Below are 18,648 nucleotides of genomic sequence, written 5' to 3'. Positions count from 1 at the left end.
TGCTCAACCACTTTTTAACCCCACATTCATGAATAAATAATAAGAAAGTTCGATACTTTATATAATGTCTGTTGTTTTTTATTTTGTAAATCAAATTTCCAGTAATCAAGCTTCTAATCACTTTCGTAATAGTATTTTATTTAAATAATCATCTTTCGATGTTTTTTTTTTTTTAATAAAATCCAAGCTATTCAAAAATCCAAAATGATAATTTCACATAAAAGAAAAAAAAGAAGCAATGAGAGAGAAAAAGAGGGCCATAAAACTCGCTAGAAGGTAACACGAAAGCGCAGATGGTGTGGGAAGGTTCGATGAGTAATCCACGAGATAATGTCTCCAAGTCGATTGAAAACGAAGGAAATATTTGAGAAGATATCGAAAGGTTTCTATATGCTGTCAATACAATAATTCTTTGGCCAACTCGTGGGTTTAACCAAATCTTGATTGGGCCAACGTAATGATTAAAATATATGGTATATTACTAATTTTTTTTCTATCCTGGCCTTTCGGGTGGCTTCGTCTGTGTCTGTGATCGTCTTAAAAAAACATATTTTATATTTAATTTCATTTGATCTTTCGCCGTATATTATACATTTAAATTTTTTATAAAAATTAAAGATTATTTTATGACTATATATACATTTCCGCATGCATATAATCATCCTCAATGGTTTAATGATTGAATTTATGAATAAAATTAAATTAAATTCAAATGAATAACAAATATAAATTTTTTTAATAGATTTTAGGCAAAACTTTGTGTGAGACGGTCTCACGGGTCGTATTTTGTGAGACAGGTATCTTATTTGGGTCATCAATGAAAAAGTATTATTTTTATGCTAAGAGTATTACTTTTTATTGTAAATATTGGCAGTGTTAACCCGTCTCACAGATAAAGATTCGTGAGACTTTCTCACAAGATACCTACTCTATATTTTATGATTAAAATAAATTTATGGTCCAATAATTTCCTGTAAGCTAAAATCAAACGTCATTTTGACAAAAAAAAAAAGGCAACTTATGTTTCAGTACCCATTTCTTATTAGATTTGGTTTTACTACCTTGTTCCCCAAAATACCCCTCAACCCTATTTTTAAATTTGAAATTTCGTTTTAAATAATGGCCCATCATGCTTCCGTAAAATAAATTAAATCTTTTACCTCTTTGACCATAGTACCATCGGGTTATATCCACCGTATTTTACAAACTGCTCCTCACAGTCCAACCACGCGATCGCAACCGATGGTTACCGACGCAGATTCCTTCAGCAGCACTTGGCACAACCCTAATGCGTTTCCTACCTTAGAATGTATAGTAGAAGATAAAATTTTGAAAATAATACATGAGAGGGCTAAGAGCAAAGATCTCTTTATTCAAACACAAACATTTTTATTACATTGAAACCTCCTATAGAGGAAGAGAAACTTGTTTTAGCTACTTATAGTAGCCGAACTTGAAAAACACATAAACTAGAAAGATAAATATTACAATTTATTTGTTGAAAGAAATGAGGAAAATGTTCGATGATCTTCACTTCTTTCTTCCTTCCTTATTTATAGAAGGCTTCTTCGGATTTGAAATTCGGATTCCAAATCTTGATAAGGCTTTACAACTTGCACATGGACCATGTAGTGGTTGAGTGGTCCATTGAGATGGTCCCTCCATCTTTCTTGATTTGTCTTCTTCTAGATTATTAATCTAGAAATCAACTTTTCATCTTCTTTCATTTCCCCGTGATACCAGTAGAAATGAGTCTGTAAGAGATCCGTTGTAATCTCATTTACTTCTTCTTGGAAATGTTTTACTAGCTCCCTAAGAGCTTTCATATCTTTTCTCTTGTATTTGATCCTTCTTTTTAAAACCTTCAGATATGTGTAATAAATTTTCTTTAGGTTTCTTTCTAGTGTGGTTTAGTGGTTCCCATTTACCCTTATTTATAGTATGTTTTATGGGTCCAGTTTTCTTGTCTTTTTATCAGATTTTCTTTATCTTTAAAGATAAGGAATCCAATGTTCTTGGTCATTTTCCACCTATTATTGGTGGTCCTTGTTCTTTTACCACCGATTATTGGTGGTCTTTGAATTCCACTCACATGGTTTTTCACATGGTGGTTCTTCTCTTTCTCAGTGGAATGATCACATGTCTCTTTTAGCTTTGTCGAGGAATCTTTGGCTTTTTGTATCCTCGAGGAAAATGCGATTGTGGTCCTTCCCCACTTGTCCTTGTTTCGGTAAAATGTTTTTGATCAGATCTCGGTTTGAAACCTTTACCGAACTCTGGTTCTTTCTGATTCTGGCATTCAGGACAGATGTTTTCTGACCATCTTCTTACATGTGCCATATTGCAGAATTTTCGACGAGTCTCTTTACTTGCCGGCAGCTTGCTGTTCCACAGAAGATTTCTTTTCTTTTCAAATATTTCTTCTGCAAGACTTGTGGTTTTTCCTGTATTTGTATTTAACAGGAACGATCCATTTAAAGAATTTTGATAAAACTTAAATGAAAACTTGACTTTATCCATACAAACCCATAAACCCCATGCTCTTCTGGTTGAAATATCGTCTTCAGTTATTGAAGCAACCAGGGGTGTTTCTTCTGTCGGAGGGTCCTTGATAAATTTCTGAATATTTGTATCTGGCCTCCTTAACTTGATAAAATGAAAGGCTTCGTGTGAGCCTTTCCCTGCTGGTTCTGGTGCTGCACTGAAAAAGTATAGCTCCAAAACATCTTCTCTGGACAAATAATCGTTATTCGCCCAAGTTTCATGAACAGCTTCCTGAATCCATTTAAGTAGTCTTGAAATTTCTGGAAAGCTGGGTGATGTGGTATAAATTGAGGCAAGAGCCCCGAATTCATACCGGGCTTTGACCTCCTTGGGATATGAATTAGGTTTCATCCATATCCTAGGATATTTCCCTGAAACATCAACCCTGTTGGTAGCTGGGTTAATGCCAACTCTTGTTTTTAATTTCTCCCAGTTCTGTTGGTAGACCTGAAATGGAGAAATTGTAACTTCATTAGTACCAACCTTAGATTTGCCTTTGTCAGTACGAGGCCTAAGGTTGATCTCTCCCTCTTCAATCCCCGAGGTGAAGGGTTGACTTGAGAACTCAAGATAAGGATCGGGAGTCTTAATTTTTGTTTCAGCCGACTCATCTGGAGATGATCCCGACTTAACACTTGTGCTAGGAGTATTTGAATCCCCTGCTCCAGGTATAAAGTCATGTACTCAAAAACTCTTCATTTGGGAAACCAATGGCTTCTCAATGCCTTGGAGGATAGGCCTTTGTGTTACAGACCATAACTGAGTATAAGCCTGTAAACATCCTGTAATTCGATCAGAGACAACTCTCTTATCGGCTTGTTGTAGTCTTCCCGCAACTTCTGCGTTTAAGACCAGTTTGTTAAACTCGTTTTGAAGCATTTCAAGGTGTTCCCTCAAATGCCTCTGCATCTTGATGATGACATCGATATTACCGCTGTCCATCTCTTGTTAAAAAATCTGCAAGAATATTTTCATGAGATTTTATTATCACAATATCAAAAAATATAATTCTGACATAGAGCTTGCCATCTTAATAATCTGGTCTTCTCAGGTTTAAATTCAATTCTATTCCTTAAGAAAGCTTTAACCTATGTGTTATCAACTTTCAAAGTGAATTTCTTTGCAAGTAAAAACAATGGCCATTTTTCAAAAGCCATTTTTACTGCATAAATTTTTTTCGTTGGTATGCCATCTTATGGCTTCTGCATCGGAAAATAAACCGCTACAATATCTGCATGGTTGTTCTCCCTCTGGTGTGATCTTGGTTAATACTGCAGCCCACCAATGATCACTGACATCTGTGTATAATACCAGATCATCTTCATCTTGAGGAATAGCCATTTTTGGATGATTTTTACAAATCTTCTTTAAATAGACAAGTCCTTCTGTGTGTTCTTTTGTCCATATAAATCTTGCATCTTTTTTCAATAATGGACTAAACACTTTCATGTGTTTTGCTAGGTTTTTAATAAACATCCCAGCAAAATTAACAACTCCCAGAAAACTTTGAAGTTGCTTCTTTTCTTTTAACTCGTTTGGAAAATTTTGCACTTTCTCTACAATATGATCTTGCAAAATTATTCCAGACTCATCAATTTCTATTCCTAGAAATTCGATCTTTCTTGTGGCAATGACTGCTTTCTTTTCAGATAAAACCAATCCTTCTTTTTTGCAAACATTAGAGAAAATTTCTAAATGTTTAACATGTTCTTCCATGTTTTTAGATGCTATTAAAACATCGTCAATATAGACAAACATAAATTTAAAATAATCTTTAAAAAGATTATCCATCTTTCTTTGAAATATCTGAGGTGAATTAGCCAATCCCATTGGTAATACCTCCCAAATATAATGTTCTTGAGGTGTGGAGAAAGCTGTGAGTTTCTTGCTTTCTTCCTGCATCCGTATTTGATAAAATCCGGACTTACAATCAAACTTAGAGAAGATATTGGCATTACGTATGCAACTAATTGGATGTTCTCTGCTAGGTATAAAATACCCATCAAACTCCAGAATTTTATTAATTTCTTGATAATTAATAATCAATTTGGGTTTTCCTCATTTTATCTCACCATGATTTATTACCAGGAAACCTGGACTGCTATATGGTGACATTCCTGCTTTGATCAAACCAAGATCCAAATGTTCCTTGATTATAATCTGCATATCCCTTTGATCAATGATATTCATTGGGATAGGCTTGCAACGGACAAATTCATACTCTTTGCCTTACTTAATTTTTAGGCAAGCTTTGATTTGATTTCTGTCTCACCATGCCGAGGGATCTTCATTGTAATTTTCTTTGATCCTCTTCTTGATATCTTCTAATGATACCTTAGATTCGAACTCTACTTCATTCGTTTGTAGAGTTATCTTTAGGCATTCTATAACTTCTGGTTGGAGTATTTTTTCTGCTCTTAACTGGAGCATTGTTTCTCCAAACCATCTAGAATCCTTCATTTTTAGGTTCAGAAGTTTTCCTTCATCACCAGGCTTGCTGCGAAACTGGATTGGCAATTTTCTATAAAATGCCTCTCTTAGTCTCTGGACTATGATTTTGTGATCACACGGTGTGGTGAACACTAATCTTCTAGTCTCATTTTCTTGAGTATATGATTTGAACATTTGTAGAAAATTATTTCCTAACAATATGTCAGCTCATGTATCATGAAAATAAATTGGTGGTGTCTTTACCTTGTACCAAGGTGTTTGTCCAGCACCGCCAATCATAATTTCCGTCATCTTAATCCCTTTACATAATATTAAGATTTTTCTAGAAACATCTCTTCCAGCAATCTTTGGTAATTCTTCTTCCAAATTATTTGGAAAAACTCCTCGTTTTGCTGTACAGATTCCAGCACCTGAATCAATATAAGCAATAAAATATTCTGCCTTATATTTTTCGTATAACATTCCTACTGGAATGTATATGGAGAATGGACTTGTGGTCATTGGATTTTCCACATCTTATCATCTGCCACAAACTCCATTCTATACTCTAGTCATTTTCAAGGTTTGTGTTCCTCGAGAAACTCTAGTCCAAGAATTAGTCGATCTGATTCTTTCCCTGGAATTCCTTGAATATGAACTCCCAATTCTCCGATATTAATCAATCCTTTGTAAGTTCCTATCATAGGTTGTTCCAAATAGTATATTGTATTACAAGGAAATTGATTCCTTTGCTTCGTAATATCAAATATTATTTCTACTTCCTTCCACCCTTCTGGGCATCTGAGGTTTCCCATGGTTGAAAAGCTTTTCGGCTCCTGTTGGGTTTCTTGGATAGGTGTTTTTCTCCACCTGTAACTAGTAATTCTATTTCCTTGGAAAGATAGTCTTCTTGATTCCAATCTAAGACTTTGATTCCTTTGTAGAATTGGTTTGTCTTGTATTTGGATATCTGTTTCCTATATTAAAGGAAACTCAACTCGTTCTGGATAAATTTCCTGGGCAACTTTTCCAAATATCTCAGGTATTTCGATAAACTCATTTCTAATAAACAATTCTGAATGATGTGTATTAGATAGAGCATATGAAATCTGATAGGTAACAGAATATGGCCTATTACCTTCTTTCATCAATTTTTTTTCCTTGAAATTCTGATGTAATGTCAAGGTTCGGCTAAAATCTCGATCTGCCAGGTTGTAGGCTATCCTTGGATAGATCACTCCTACAATTTTTCCTGCACAGAGATTTCCTGAGATTGTTCCCAGTACTGAATCTTGTAGATTCCTCATTCTTTTATCGCATATAGCGATATCAATAAGCAAATCTATTCCTACTTTAAAAGTAGCCTTTATCATAATCTGGATTGCTCCGATATGAATCCAGGACATAGTCCTTGCTATTTCTATCTTGAGTTTTTGTAATTCATCCTTAATCTCTTCAGACGGAATTAACTGCATCTCCATTCTATTTCCTGTAAGTTCCATCGGGATTGTCATTTCCTTCTAGAAACTTTATAAATTAGATGATGCTTTCTGTTTCTTAGGCCAAGACTTCCTAAGAACTTTTCTACATGTCCTGCAGAGAATCTTTGATATCTCTGTAGGCTAGGATTTTCTCTGATGATCCTTTGGACCATGTTATGAGATATTGTTGTTTGGCTGAAAAACCCAGACAAATCTTCATGTGTTTCGTATCGAAACACATCGTCCTCAGTCAGATTCCGATTTTGTTCCATCAGATTCTCCCTGACTTAAGACTTCTTCTTCTTCATATATACTTTCATCTGAGGCAATGTCCTCAAATCGGTATACCTGAATAAGATCTTGGTAATAAACTGCTTCTTCAATATCCGGGGTTGGATTGAAGCATTTAATACCTCTTTTTTCATTTTCTGGACAGTTGGTCGAGATATGACCTCTTACTCCACATGTCCAGCAATTACAATCCTTGAAACTTTCATTTGCTCGAGTATGAGCTCTTCTGAAAGTTTTCTTCGTAAGTGTTCTTCCTGTGCTTCGAGATATACTCGATGCTTGGGATGATATCCTACTCCTTGAGGGTCCACTTCTTTGCCCAGATTTATAAGATCTGGCTTTCTGTCTAGACCAAACAGTTCTCGGCTTCCAAGAACTTCTTCCACTTCTAGCATAAGGTTGAGTCCTGAAACTTCTCCTCTTATGCTTCTATGGTTTACTTCCAATAATTGTTGGAAGATCATTTTTCTTACAACACAAATGAGTTCTTTTGTTGATACCCCTTAAGCGTTTGTAATTCTTTTGTAATGTTGCCATATGACACCATTCTGCCAATTTTCCTTTAAGAAAAGAGGCTCTTCGTGCTAACGTATCTGGATTACCAGGTACGTATTCCCCTATGAGCATTTCTCTCCTGGGACATGGCATTCTTGCGAAGAAAAGCTGCATAGCTATATCTTTTTCGACTCCTGAATTCCATCTATATTTAGTGAATAACATAATGTATTCATCCACTAAACATATATCATGTAATTCAAGACTATACAGAACTTGAGTGTATTTCTTCCTTTTCTCTGCATCTTGACTGTTAAAATAGTCTACCCCTATAAATTGTGCTTTAAATAGGGTAGCCATTTTTCCGGCTATCTCGCTCATAGATTCTCCGGCCAGGACTGATTCTTTCATTTCTAATGAAGTCATGTCCCAAGCAATTTTCACTGATCCCATAAGACTCATTTCTAAAAGTTTAATGAATCCTTTTTTGTTGAGATCAAGTGTTCATGCTGCGATTCTCATAGTAGATGTCCAATCATCTATGAGATCTTCTCTGTTTTTGAAATCTAATCATCAAGGTTAAGTATAACCCCATAAGGATGTATCGATCTAAAACAGTCTTCCCGTAGGGTGTTTGGTGCAAGGGAGTTTGACTTCTCCTTGTCCTTGTTCCCGCTGGGTGTGATCCTCCACCAGTATGGAAATCAGTTTGAGATTATCTCATGTTAACATTTTGAGATCCCTCACTTTCTTTTGGTGGTTCCTGAGAAGATGACCAGGTGATAGCAGGTGGACCACCTCATGTTGTGTTCATATTCAGATCTACCACTTTGAGATTTGCGAAAAATTTCGCAAGCTCTTTTAGATCCTCCAGACCAATCTTTTCTAAAATTGTCATCAGATTAATTTCTTTTCTGAGACAGATTTAATTAGATTGATCATTTTTTCTTCTTCAGTCAACGGTTTTGACACCACTCTGGCCTTTCTTTGTTGATGTAACAAGGGTTCAGTACCAAATGATGGTGGTAACCATCCTCCTGAAGTTCTTTTACTAGAACCTGGTTGTTGTTCTAGTTTCTGAATTCTTGTTTGAATATCTTTAAATATTCCAAGAATCTCTTCCTGGTTTTTATGGATTTCTTCAACTAATTGGGGTACAAAGTATAACATATTGCCATAATTTTGTACTGTTTTCTGGATTTCCCTAAGATCTGAAAAGAGTTTAGAAGAATCTGGTACTATCTCCAAAAACTTATTTGCTTGAATCATAATTTTACCTGAGAATTTACCTGAGGGTGCTGATACTTCCCTTTCTGCTTCTGATATCTAACAATAGTTAGATTAACTTGTATATATTCCAAAATATTGGAATAGATCTTTCAAATTATTTTTCTCGAACCTAAGTTCGGATTCATAATTTTTTCGAAATTCTCCTCCTCAAACATTTTAGTTTCTTTGTAATAATAAATCTTGTGTTTGAAATAAATTAACCATGCTCTGATATCATTTTGAGAAGCGCGGGGACCAATTAAAATCAAATATTGAATAAGGGCAATTTGGCATTTTTAAAGAATTTTTCTCTCTCTTGATACTAAAACCAAATACAAATCATTTTAGGTACTGATTCTCAATTAACCCAAAAAAATGGCTGGATCTTTGGCCCAGTGAGTTTTTGGATATATAAAATGTAATTTATGAAATAAGTTCGTATATACATAAAAAAAAAAAAAAAAAAAAAAAAAAAAAACTTCTGTAGTCTATTTGATTCAACCGAAGTTTGATGAATGACCTTTTTTATTGAATGCGAAACGCAAGCCACCAAGGAAAATTATATTGGTGGAGAAGACTTCTCTTTCCACTTAATTTTACTTGCATTATATAGTTGAACATTATCATGTTAACTAAAAAATATTGTATATGAATAAAATATAGAAAAATTCTCATGAGATTATCTAACATATTAATTTTGTAAGATATAATTTCAACTCGATCTAGTCCATGAAAAAATTATTTTTTTATATAAAAAAATATTACTTTTCCTTATAAATATGGATTGAGTTAAACTGTTTCACAAATATAGATCCGTAAGTCTGTCTCACAAAAGACTTACTCAATAAAATAATACAGACTTGTTTAATTTCTTTCAAAACCAAAATCAAACCGCAATCATTTATAAACATAATAGAAAAGTTACAATTTCACTATTATAAATTGATATGTTTTTTCGTTTTTATCTTCTTTTTTTGTCCGACGTAGTTAAGTTCATTGAATATTGCTTAACTGACATCGATGTTCTCCTACATAGCATATGTAGCGTTAATAAAGTTTATGTTACATTGTTACTCATAAAATTGAAAGTCAGGACATAATTGGTGGTTAAATGTCAATTTTTTAAATCTATTTGACATCATAGAAAGGGCACCTAATCTATCACTAACCTGTAATTACAAAGTTTTAATAATAAACCAGATTTCTTTAATTAATAACTCGTTATATAACTCCTTAACAAATATAAATGTTTAAGATTTGCCATCTGATAATAAATTTTGGTTGAAACTTCAACATATCTTTATTGAATCTCATAAACAGTAGCCATTAATAATCTGGTTATATATTACATTTTTTAATTTGTTTTTTTAAAAAATTACTGCTTTATTGATAATGCATTATAGTTTTTAAATAAATAAACTAGTTAGAAGGGCGACTAAATCAATATTTACAGAAATTTGAACGACTAACAAAAAAAACTGGAAAAGAAAAAATTAATTGAAGTAAACCAACAACCTTGAAGTAAAAACAACCTGTTTCTAGAGATAGTTTACTCAAAATAATTCTCTCTGTATTCCAACGTAATTATATCATACGAGTCCCTCAAATTTTAATAGAAGTTGACATCGTGTGTTGAATATCCAAATGCTAAAATTCTATCACAACGAAGGACTGAAAACTTGCAGCTTTACAAAAAAATATAGTTGATGGTAATGTAGCAAGTCAAATCTTTTAAAGCAGCTCAAACACCACGTTTCGATTGCTATAACAAACACAAACAATTATCACTCAGACAATCTCCATATCAATAATTGCACTCCTAAACAATCAATGAGAATCGAACCCTTGATCTTGGCTATGATTCCAATTGTAGGACTTAGCGTCTGCCGTTTTACCAAAAGTTATAGCTGGTTGTAATGGTGCAACTCAAATATTTTAAACTGTATAATAGCCAAAACATCACGTTTCGATTGTAATAACAAACAAGGACAATTATTCACTCCAACACACGTCACACAGATAGAAACACTCGAGGTGTAACATTGAAAAATATATCATATGAGACAACTCAAATTTAACCCATATTGTTTGTTTTTATATAAGATATTCATATTAACATCTTGTATAAAAATACATCGAAAGTAATACTTCGATGTAGCATAGAATGACCCTACACAATATAATTGTTGGTCTAAATGGTATTCCATTTTTACATTTATTATAACCCTTTTATTTCATCTAATACTCAAAATTTTAGACGATAATCAAGATCCAGATCATGAACAACTAGCCAAAGTAAAAAAAATTGGATTGGTTCATCTATTGTAATCTGATTTGGATTTTCTAAATTGATCTACTAAATTCATCGAGTTGATAAGTAACGAAGCTAGATTTTTTCTTTAGGGTGTCCATTTTTATTTCAAAATCATCAATTGTTAATATGACATATTGCACACCTGCTTCTATGTGTAAAACACCTCTTTTTTTCCCCTCATTGAGTTGCTCCCTATGATAAAAATAACAGGTTCTTAATGGAATTATTGTTATATAGTTTTTTGAACATTTTTTTTATTGTAGCTTTTTGAATACTCTAGTTCTCATCTAAATTGAGCTTTATATATGTATATATATATATAAAACATTAACCATTGAAAAAAACAAAAGGTGGCTACTATAATTAATGATGATATGGTAAAAGACAAAAACTTGTGTGAGACGGTCTCACGGATTGTATTTTGTGAGACGGATCTCTTATTTTGGGTCATCCATGAAAAGTATTACTTTTTATGCTAAGAGTATTACTTTTTATTGTGAATATCGGTAGGGTTGACCCGTCTTACAAATAAATATTCGTGAGACTGTCTCACAAGAGACCTACTCATGATAAAAATATCATAATAACTTTGATTTTATTTTATTGATTATTTAGAATGTTACGTAGATTTGTATAGAGGGCTCATAATCTTCAATAAGATATGTTTTTCATATGTAATTACTTGTGCACAATCCTACAATTTCAGTACTTTTTCTCATTGAATTGTATACTGATTCGAGCACCACCATAGTGGTTCCGTCTTTTGCGTAAGTCGTCTCACTTTTTTTCTTTGATAAACAAATATATTTTGAACTAGTTACTCTGCACACGCAATACGTGTGTGTACAATCTTTTTTATCATTATCGATGGACTAAAGTGAATGGTTAGATTTGATTCATGATCATCTTTCGACGTATTTTAACATGTGCTACTTTTTAGTAGCTTCAAATATCTTATCTTATACATTAAAAGAGTCGAGAATTTTGATGGCTACCCGAAAAATTTGACCAATCAGGCACACTCCTTTAATTTTACTCTTTTGTACCTAATAATCAAGCTATAAGCTTTCATTACAGATGACAATTGGGTTGGATTTGGGTAAAATATTTATTCTATATCCACATTTTTATTTATTATATTCAACTTCTTCTTCATCATCCCCACCGAGTCCTGAATTTCATCTACATTCCTATACCCGTTAGAGGATTGAATATTCATATCATACCCAGATATCATATTACCACTCATAATTGTATTTTCTCATATTTGAATTACTCGAGTAAGCTATGAATATTTAAAAAACTATTCAGAATAAAAAAAAGTAAATATAAAAATTAGAAATTAGAAACAATTTATCCTATAAAAATAACATCAACTATATACAAATAATATTCTTCAGTTCATCCAACTAATATCATTGAACAAAAACATATTATAATTAATATCATAACGAAAAATCGTATATGTGTGTGTGATTGGGTATTCGAGTTGGGTATGAGAACGAATCTTAAATATCAGTCTCCATCCACATATCCAAAATCCCTATACTCGATTACTTATTTATTTAGTCTGTAGGACTGAGCGCTTGCCGCTTTACCAAAAGCTATAGCTTGTGGTAATGGTACAACTTAAATCTTTTTTAAACCGCACAATGGTTCAATCGCTCTACCAAGTAGGGACAATTATTGCACCCAACATAATCAGATAAAAAAATTTATTCATACAATCCTCCATTCAAGTTAAGTATCAGATTCTCTGAGTTCGAAAGAAATAATCATCCCTAACTTTCATTAAATATTTTAAGGAGCTTTTTGTGCCTAATCAACATAACCTGTACTGCCAAATCAATAGACACGTGCACATGATTCACGCGTCCAAACTAGTCCAGATGCATCACGGAAAATAAAAATTTTATTTGGCATAATATAATTATTATTTTTTTGAAAATTCAATAAAATTGATTTCCGGGCGTGGCATTAGGTATTAGGGTGGGCACTCTTTAATTATACTAGTTACTCTGCACACGCGATGTGTGTGTACAATTTTTTTTATCATTATCGATGAATTAAAGTGAAGTTTGACAAATTATGGAGGGATTAAATTGATATTTGAATTGTTGAAATAAAAAAAAGTGTGTGTTGAAATTGAAAAAAAAAAACAAAAAACAAAAGGTAATATTAGTATCATATAAGGGTAAAATTGGAAGATTGTGTGTTGAAATTGAAAAAAAAAAGCAAAAAACAAAAGTATAATATTAATTACAATTTATCTAGGATCGTTGATAGTATTTTAATTTGATACATGGAAGTTCCCATGCTTATATTGAAGAAAATTTAAAAATCTTATTATTGTATTTGAATTTCTTTTGGGTTGTAATTGGATTGAATTATTTAATTTGGACGCAAATATTTGATTTCATAAAAATCTGTCGCAATTATTATTAGGATTACATAACGACATAAAAAAATTTAAAATTTACTTGAATTAGGTTCATCCAAACAAGCTGCCGAAAAAACTTGAAATCCATCATTTATAATAAGAGTATGTCTCTTGTGAGATGATCTCCGAATCTTTATCTGTGAGACGAGTCAACCCTACCGATACTCATAATAAAAAATAATACTCTTAACATAAAAAAAAGTGTATGTCTCTTGTGAGACGGTCTCACGAATCTTTATCTGTGAGACAGGTCAACCTTATCGATATTTACGATAAAAAATAATACTCTTAGCATAACAAGTAATACTTTTTCATGGATGACCCAAATAAGAGATTTGTCTCACAAAATATGACCCATGAGACCGTCTCACACAAGTTATTGTCAAAAAATAATACTTTTTCATGGATGACCCAAATAAGAGATATGTCTCACAAAATACGACTTGTGAGACCGTATCACACAAATTTTTGACTTATAATATTGATGGATTTAAAATTCATGGGCCATAAGTATCATATGAAAGACATAAAACCATTATGATATCAAGCCACTTCACGTAAATCCAGCCATTATTGGATATTGAATTTGAAATTGAAGCCAAAAAAAAAAAATTACTTGAACAAAACAAGTTATTTCAAATCATTAGTTCAATTTTGAGCCAAATGCATACAATGAATTTGATATTTGGAATTGAAATCAAATCCACACAAAATTTTCAATTCAAATACAACTTAAATAGCTTTCCAATCTAATCTCGAAGTTACTCGATAATTTCCACAAACACAAATACCGTTTTCAATAAGCCAAAAAATTCTTTCACAAAATCCTAGATGATGTCGGAGTAAAGGATCGTTAACAATGATGTTCTGATGCGTTATATATTCTTATCAAGACAACTAGCATCATTTGATCATGATGTCATGTCAATCGCTAGAAACATGTGAAATGTATGTTTAATTCAATAATGAAGGTTTTGTAAGAGACTTGGGCAGGCTACCACGAGATAAAAAATCTTATTTCTAAAGAGATTTTGTCTAGAACTCCTCTATGTATAAAGTTCAATATTGAAATAATTTCGTAGATTTTCTCGACTTTGTCCATGACAACAAACAATTCGAAACACATCCACCATTTCTAGAATATTTTCGATTCAAATAGAAATGATTCGAAGCAGACTATTCATACGAAAAGGGTTATTATCCATTGATAATTTGTGAAGAGTTTAATCATAAATAATTTCTTAATCAGTCCATCAAATAAGAAGAAGATTCACTACACCGTAAATTGTTACCCTACCATAACATGATGTGCTTCCAATCCCAATAAAAAAGTAACACATCCATAGTATTTGACATCCGAAAAACGGTTAAAAAAATTCGACCCCAGATTATGAAGATCGTATGGATAAAATTGAGTGTATATGTTTAGATCTTACCAAAAAAATAACAAACTACTATATACATTCGATACTCGAGAGTAGTACTAACTGAATTATATTTTCACTTTCTTAAAATTTATTGTTACAAAGAACCAACTATAAAAGACCCTTTTGAACCAGTAGTGGTGCAAGTTTCAAAGTAATAAGCATCATGCACTCTTACTTCCTGGCTCATCGAGTCGGTGCAGTTAACTATGGCTTCAATTTAAGACAAAAGCCACGCCATCATCTGCTTATGTTTCTCGACACCGTTTACGTTGTCAATATCCGAAAGCCAGTGCGACAATATGTTTTCATCTTCTCCCCACGATATCGATCCCTCCCATTCAACATCCCGGCCACTATTTATCCCCACACGATCAAAATCACATGGTTCCCTTTTTGGGGTTTCCTTCTTCATCTCCAATTTCTCTCTGTCATCATTATCCTCCACCAATGTTTCATCTGCTGGATCCGACGTACCGATCATCATCAAACTGTCCTCATGTTTCGTGATATCGTCCTTCATCTCGCATGAAATCTGACCACTATCCATTGATCCTGTGGATTTCTCGTTATTAATGTCCGTGCTGGCTCCGCTATACATATCCGTCTCGTCGTGAGTATTAATCGACGGCCAGGTTTCCATGGCTTCTTCTGTATTGGTAGCACTCTCCTGATTATGAGATGGTGTGATATCATTACCATCAGATATAGTTTTTCGGGTATTCTTGAGGGATGCTCGCTTCCGTGGCAGCTTCCCGGGTGGCGGGGGAGCCACCTGAGTATTGGGCTGTGGGGAAGTTCTGTGTATTTTTCTGCTTAAACGAGAGTTCCAGTAATTCTTGATCTCATTATCGGTCCTGCCCGGCAACTGACCCGCTATCAAACACCACCTAAAGGTCAACCCATTCGTTAAATAAGTAGTTGCTAGCAATTAACGTAAATAAAGTCGAAAGCCAACTTTAAATTAAATTTAACATAATTATACGTGCTTGTTATATAAATAAAAAGAACACAAAAGGGAGAGTTAATTATTTTTTATACACAAAATATATGTATTTCTCCAAAGACAAAAAATTACGTGAGACGGTCTCACGGATCGTATTTTGTGAGACGGATCTCTTATTTAGGTCATACATGAAAAAATATTATTTTTCATGCAAAAAATATTACTTTTATTATGAATATCGGTAGGGTTGACACGTCTCACAGATAAAGAATCGTGAGACTGTCTCACAAGAGACCTACTGATCTTCACCAAGATAATATATTCAATTATTTTGTAGTTTTTTCGACTGATTTTATTATCATATCATTTCAATATCAAGAATCTATTTTACATATATCCATGAATTCTTCCTATATCAAATTGCTAGATAAATTTATATTCAAAATATATTATGTACTTTTAAAAAATATAACATTAGTAAGAAATAAAGACTGGCCTATTGCCCAGTGATGCATGGAGATTGATGATTATATCTTCTTCCTCGGATGAAAAATTGCCTCGCTTCAGGTCGGATCTCAAGTAATTTATCCACCGCAGTCTGCAACTCTTCCCGCATCTAAGTAAACCTTATAAATTATATATTTAGCATACAGAAAGTCAATCAAATTAATATATGTAACTGATCATAAATAATTTAATCAAATCAGTGTGTGTGTGTGTGTGTATATATATATATATACCCGCATTCTTGGGCAATGATCTCCAGGAGCCTTCTCCATTATGATGAATATAGTTTCTAAGTATTTCATCTTCTTCTGCGGTCCATCTTCCTCTTCTCAGACCTAATTTCTCGCAGCATGGAGTTCTTCCCATATTTATTTTTATTTTTATTTTTTCGCAAATGCGAAAACACAAAAACTAGACTCAATGTAAGTCCAAATGTGCATATTTATGGAGGTAGCTCCATTAATTCTCTACAACTTGCTTTGCCCCACCTAGCTGCAAATGCAGCCTCCTTTCATTAATTGATTGATTAATTAATTAATTTAAACTGTGGATGTTTGATAATTAGCCTTCTATACTGAATATTTCACCATACTTCATGGGGTACTGCCCCATGAGAAGATCAAAGGCCCAAATTTAACCACATATATGCGGGGTCCACTAATTCATATGCGGGGTCTATCAAATTTTTTAAAATCAACGGCCCAGATCTTGTGGGACACTGCCCCCATAGGTAGCATCGACAGAACCTGGAGCGACGAATCACGAAAACAACAAAGTATTTCGATAAGAAACATAATTAAGTTAAATTATTTTTCTTTAAATTGTAACTAGTTTTGGTGTACAAGGGATCTACAGCATATTTTACGGTGTATTTTGCATGCATAATATAAATAATAAGAAATTTGACCGTTTGCAAATTATTCATATGTTGGTGTTTAATATGTTATCACGTGTGTGTGCACTGATTCGATAGATCATTTAGCAGTTTCGGTACCATATTAAGTTTACTGAAGGAGCATCGATCATATTTTGGTTATTCAATTTTATGTTGATGATATCGTATTTGGACTTACAAATCCAAGTTTTGTGAGAAATTTTCCAAGCTAACATGATAAGTTTGAGATGAGAATATCAGACTGCAAGTCAAGAACATGGACAAATGAATCTTCATCAATCAGGCCAAGTACAACAAGAAACTGCTTCAGAAAGTTTGGCATGGAAAACTGTCTAGTTGCCTCTACCCCAATGAGATCAACCAAGCAATACAAAGATGAAGAGGTAACACAAGTTGAGATAGCTATGTATTGATGCTTAATTAGGTTATTGTTGTACTTAATTGCTAGCCGGACAAACATCATGCTTATTGTCTACTGTGCGCTGGATTTCATGGAAACTGTTGGGTGTAATAGTTGTCCCTGCTTGGTAGAACGATCGAACCGTGGTGCTTGAGCTGCTGTGCGGTTTAAAAAATTTGAGTTGCACCATTACCACTAGCTATAGCTTTTGGTAAAGCGGTAAGCAATCGGTCCTACAATTGATATCAGATCCAAGGTCACGGGTTCGATTCTCATTGATTGCAAGGATTGCAATTATTGGGAGGGAGATTGTTGGATGCAATAATCGTCCTTGCTTGGTAGAGCGATCGAACCGTGGTGCTTGAGCTGCTGTGCGGTTTAAAAGATTTGAGTTGCACCATTACCACCAGCTATAGCTTTTGGTAAAGCGGTAAGCACTCGGTCCTACAATTGATATCAGAGCCAAGGTCACGGGTTTGATTCTCATTGATTGCAAGGAGTGCAATTATTGGGAGGGAGATTGTTGGATGCAATAATTGTCCTTGCTTGGTAGAGCGATCGAACCGTGGTGCTTGAGCTGCTGTGCGGTTTAAAAGATTTGAGTTGCACCATTACCACCAGCTATAGCTTTTGGTAAAGCGGTAAGCACTCGGTCCTACAATTGGTATCAGAGCCAAGGTCACGGGTTCGATTCCCATTGATTGCAAGAAGTGCAATTATTGGGAGGGAGATTGTTGGGTGCAATAATTGTCCCTGCTTGGTAGAGCGATCGAACCATGGTGCTTGAGCTGCTGTTCGGTTTAAAAGATTTGAGTTGCACCATTACCACCAGCTATAGTTTTTGGTAAAGCGGTAAGCACTCGGTCCTACAGAAATCCTAAGTAATCTCATTGCATAACAGTTAAACGCATTCTTAAATATCTTAAAGACTTTTTAAATGTGGGTCTTTGGTCTCCCAAAAACTAAAGTTTTAACCTAGTTGGATATTCAAATGCATACTATTCTGGCAAAAAGATTGACAGAAAAAGTACAAGTGCATCATGTCAATTTATTGCAGATAGACTGATATCTTGATTTAGTAAAAAGCAAACCTCGATTGCCACATAAACTGTTGAGGCTGTGTACCTGGATGTTGGTAGTTGTTGTGCCAGTTGTTTTGGATTCAACAACTCCTCAGAGATTATGGTATCAAGTCCTTTGATTAATCTCCAA

The 18,648-nt window shown here is 33.7% G+C and overlaps 1 protein-coding gene across 1 annotated transcript; it reads right to left on the bottom strand.

The window, feature by feature from the left end:
- Window positions 1-14,684: 14,684 nt before the first annotated feature.
- Window positions 14,685-16,790, bottom strand: LOC142519416 (uncharacterized). Its single transcript, XM_075622426.1, has 3 exons — window positions 16,375-16,790; window positions 16,131-16,260; window positions 14,685-15,578 (listed from the first exon to the last, which is right to left on the bottom strand). The coding sequence occupies exons 1-3, from the start codon at window positions 16,505-16,507 to the stop codon at window positions 14,909-14,911; spliced, it is 933 nt and encodes a 310-aa protein (XP_075478541.1). The 5' UTR covers window positions 16,508-16,790; the 3' UTR covers window positions 14,685-14,908.
- Between the last annotated feature and the right edge of the window lie 1,858 nt (window positions 16,791-18,648).

This window comes from Primulina tabacum, chromosome 1, assembly GCF_025594145.1.
Source record: "Primulina tabacum isolate GXHZ01 chromosome 1, ASM2559414v2, whole genome shotgun sequence".
Taxonomy (NCBI): domain Eukaryota; kingdom Viridiplantae; phylum Streptophyta; class Magnoliopsida; order Lamiales; family Gesneriaceae; genus Primulina; species Primulina tabacum.
The sequence above is the reverse complement of the archived record's forward strand: the minus strand, read 5'-3'. Positions and strand labels throughout refer to the sequence as shown.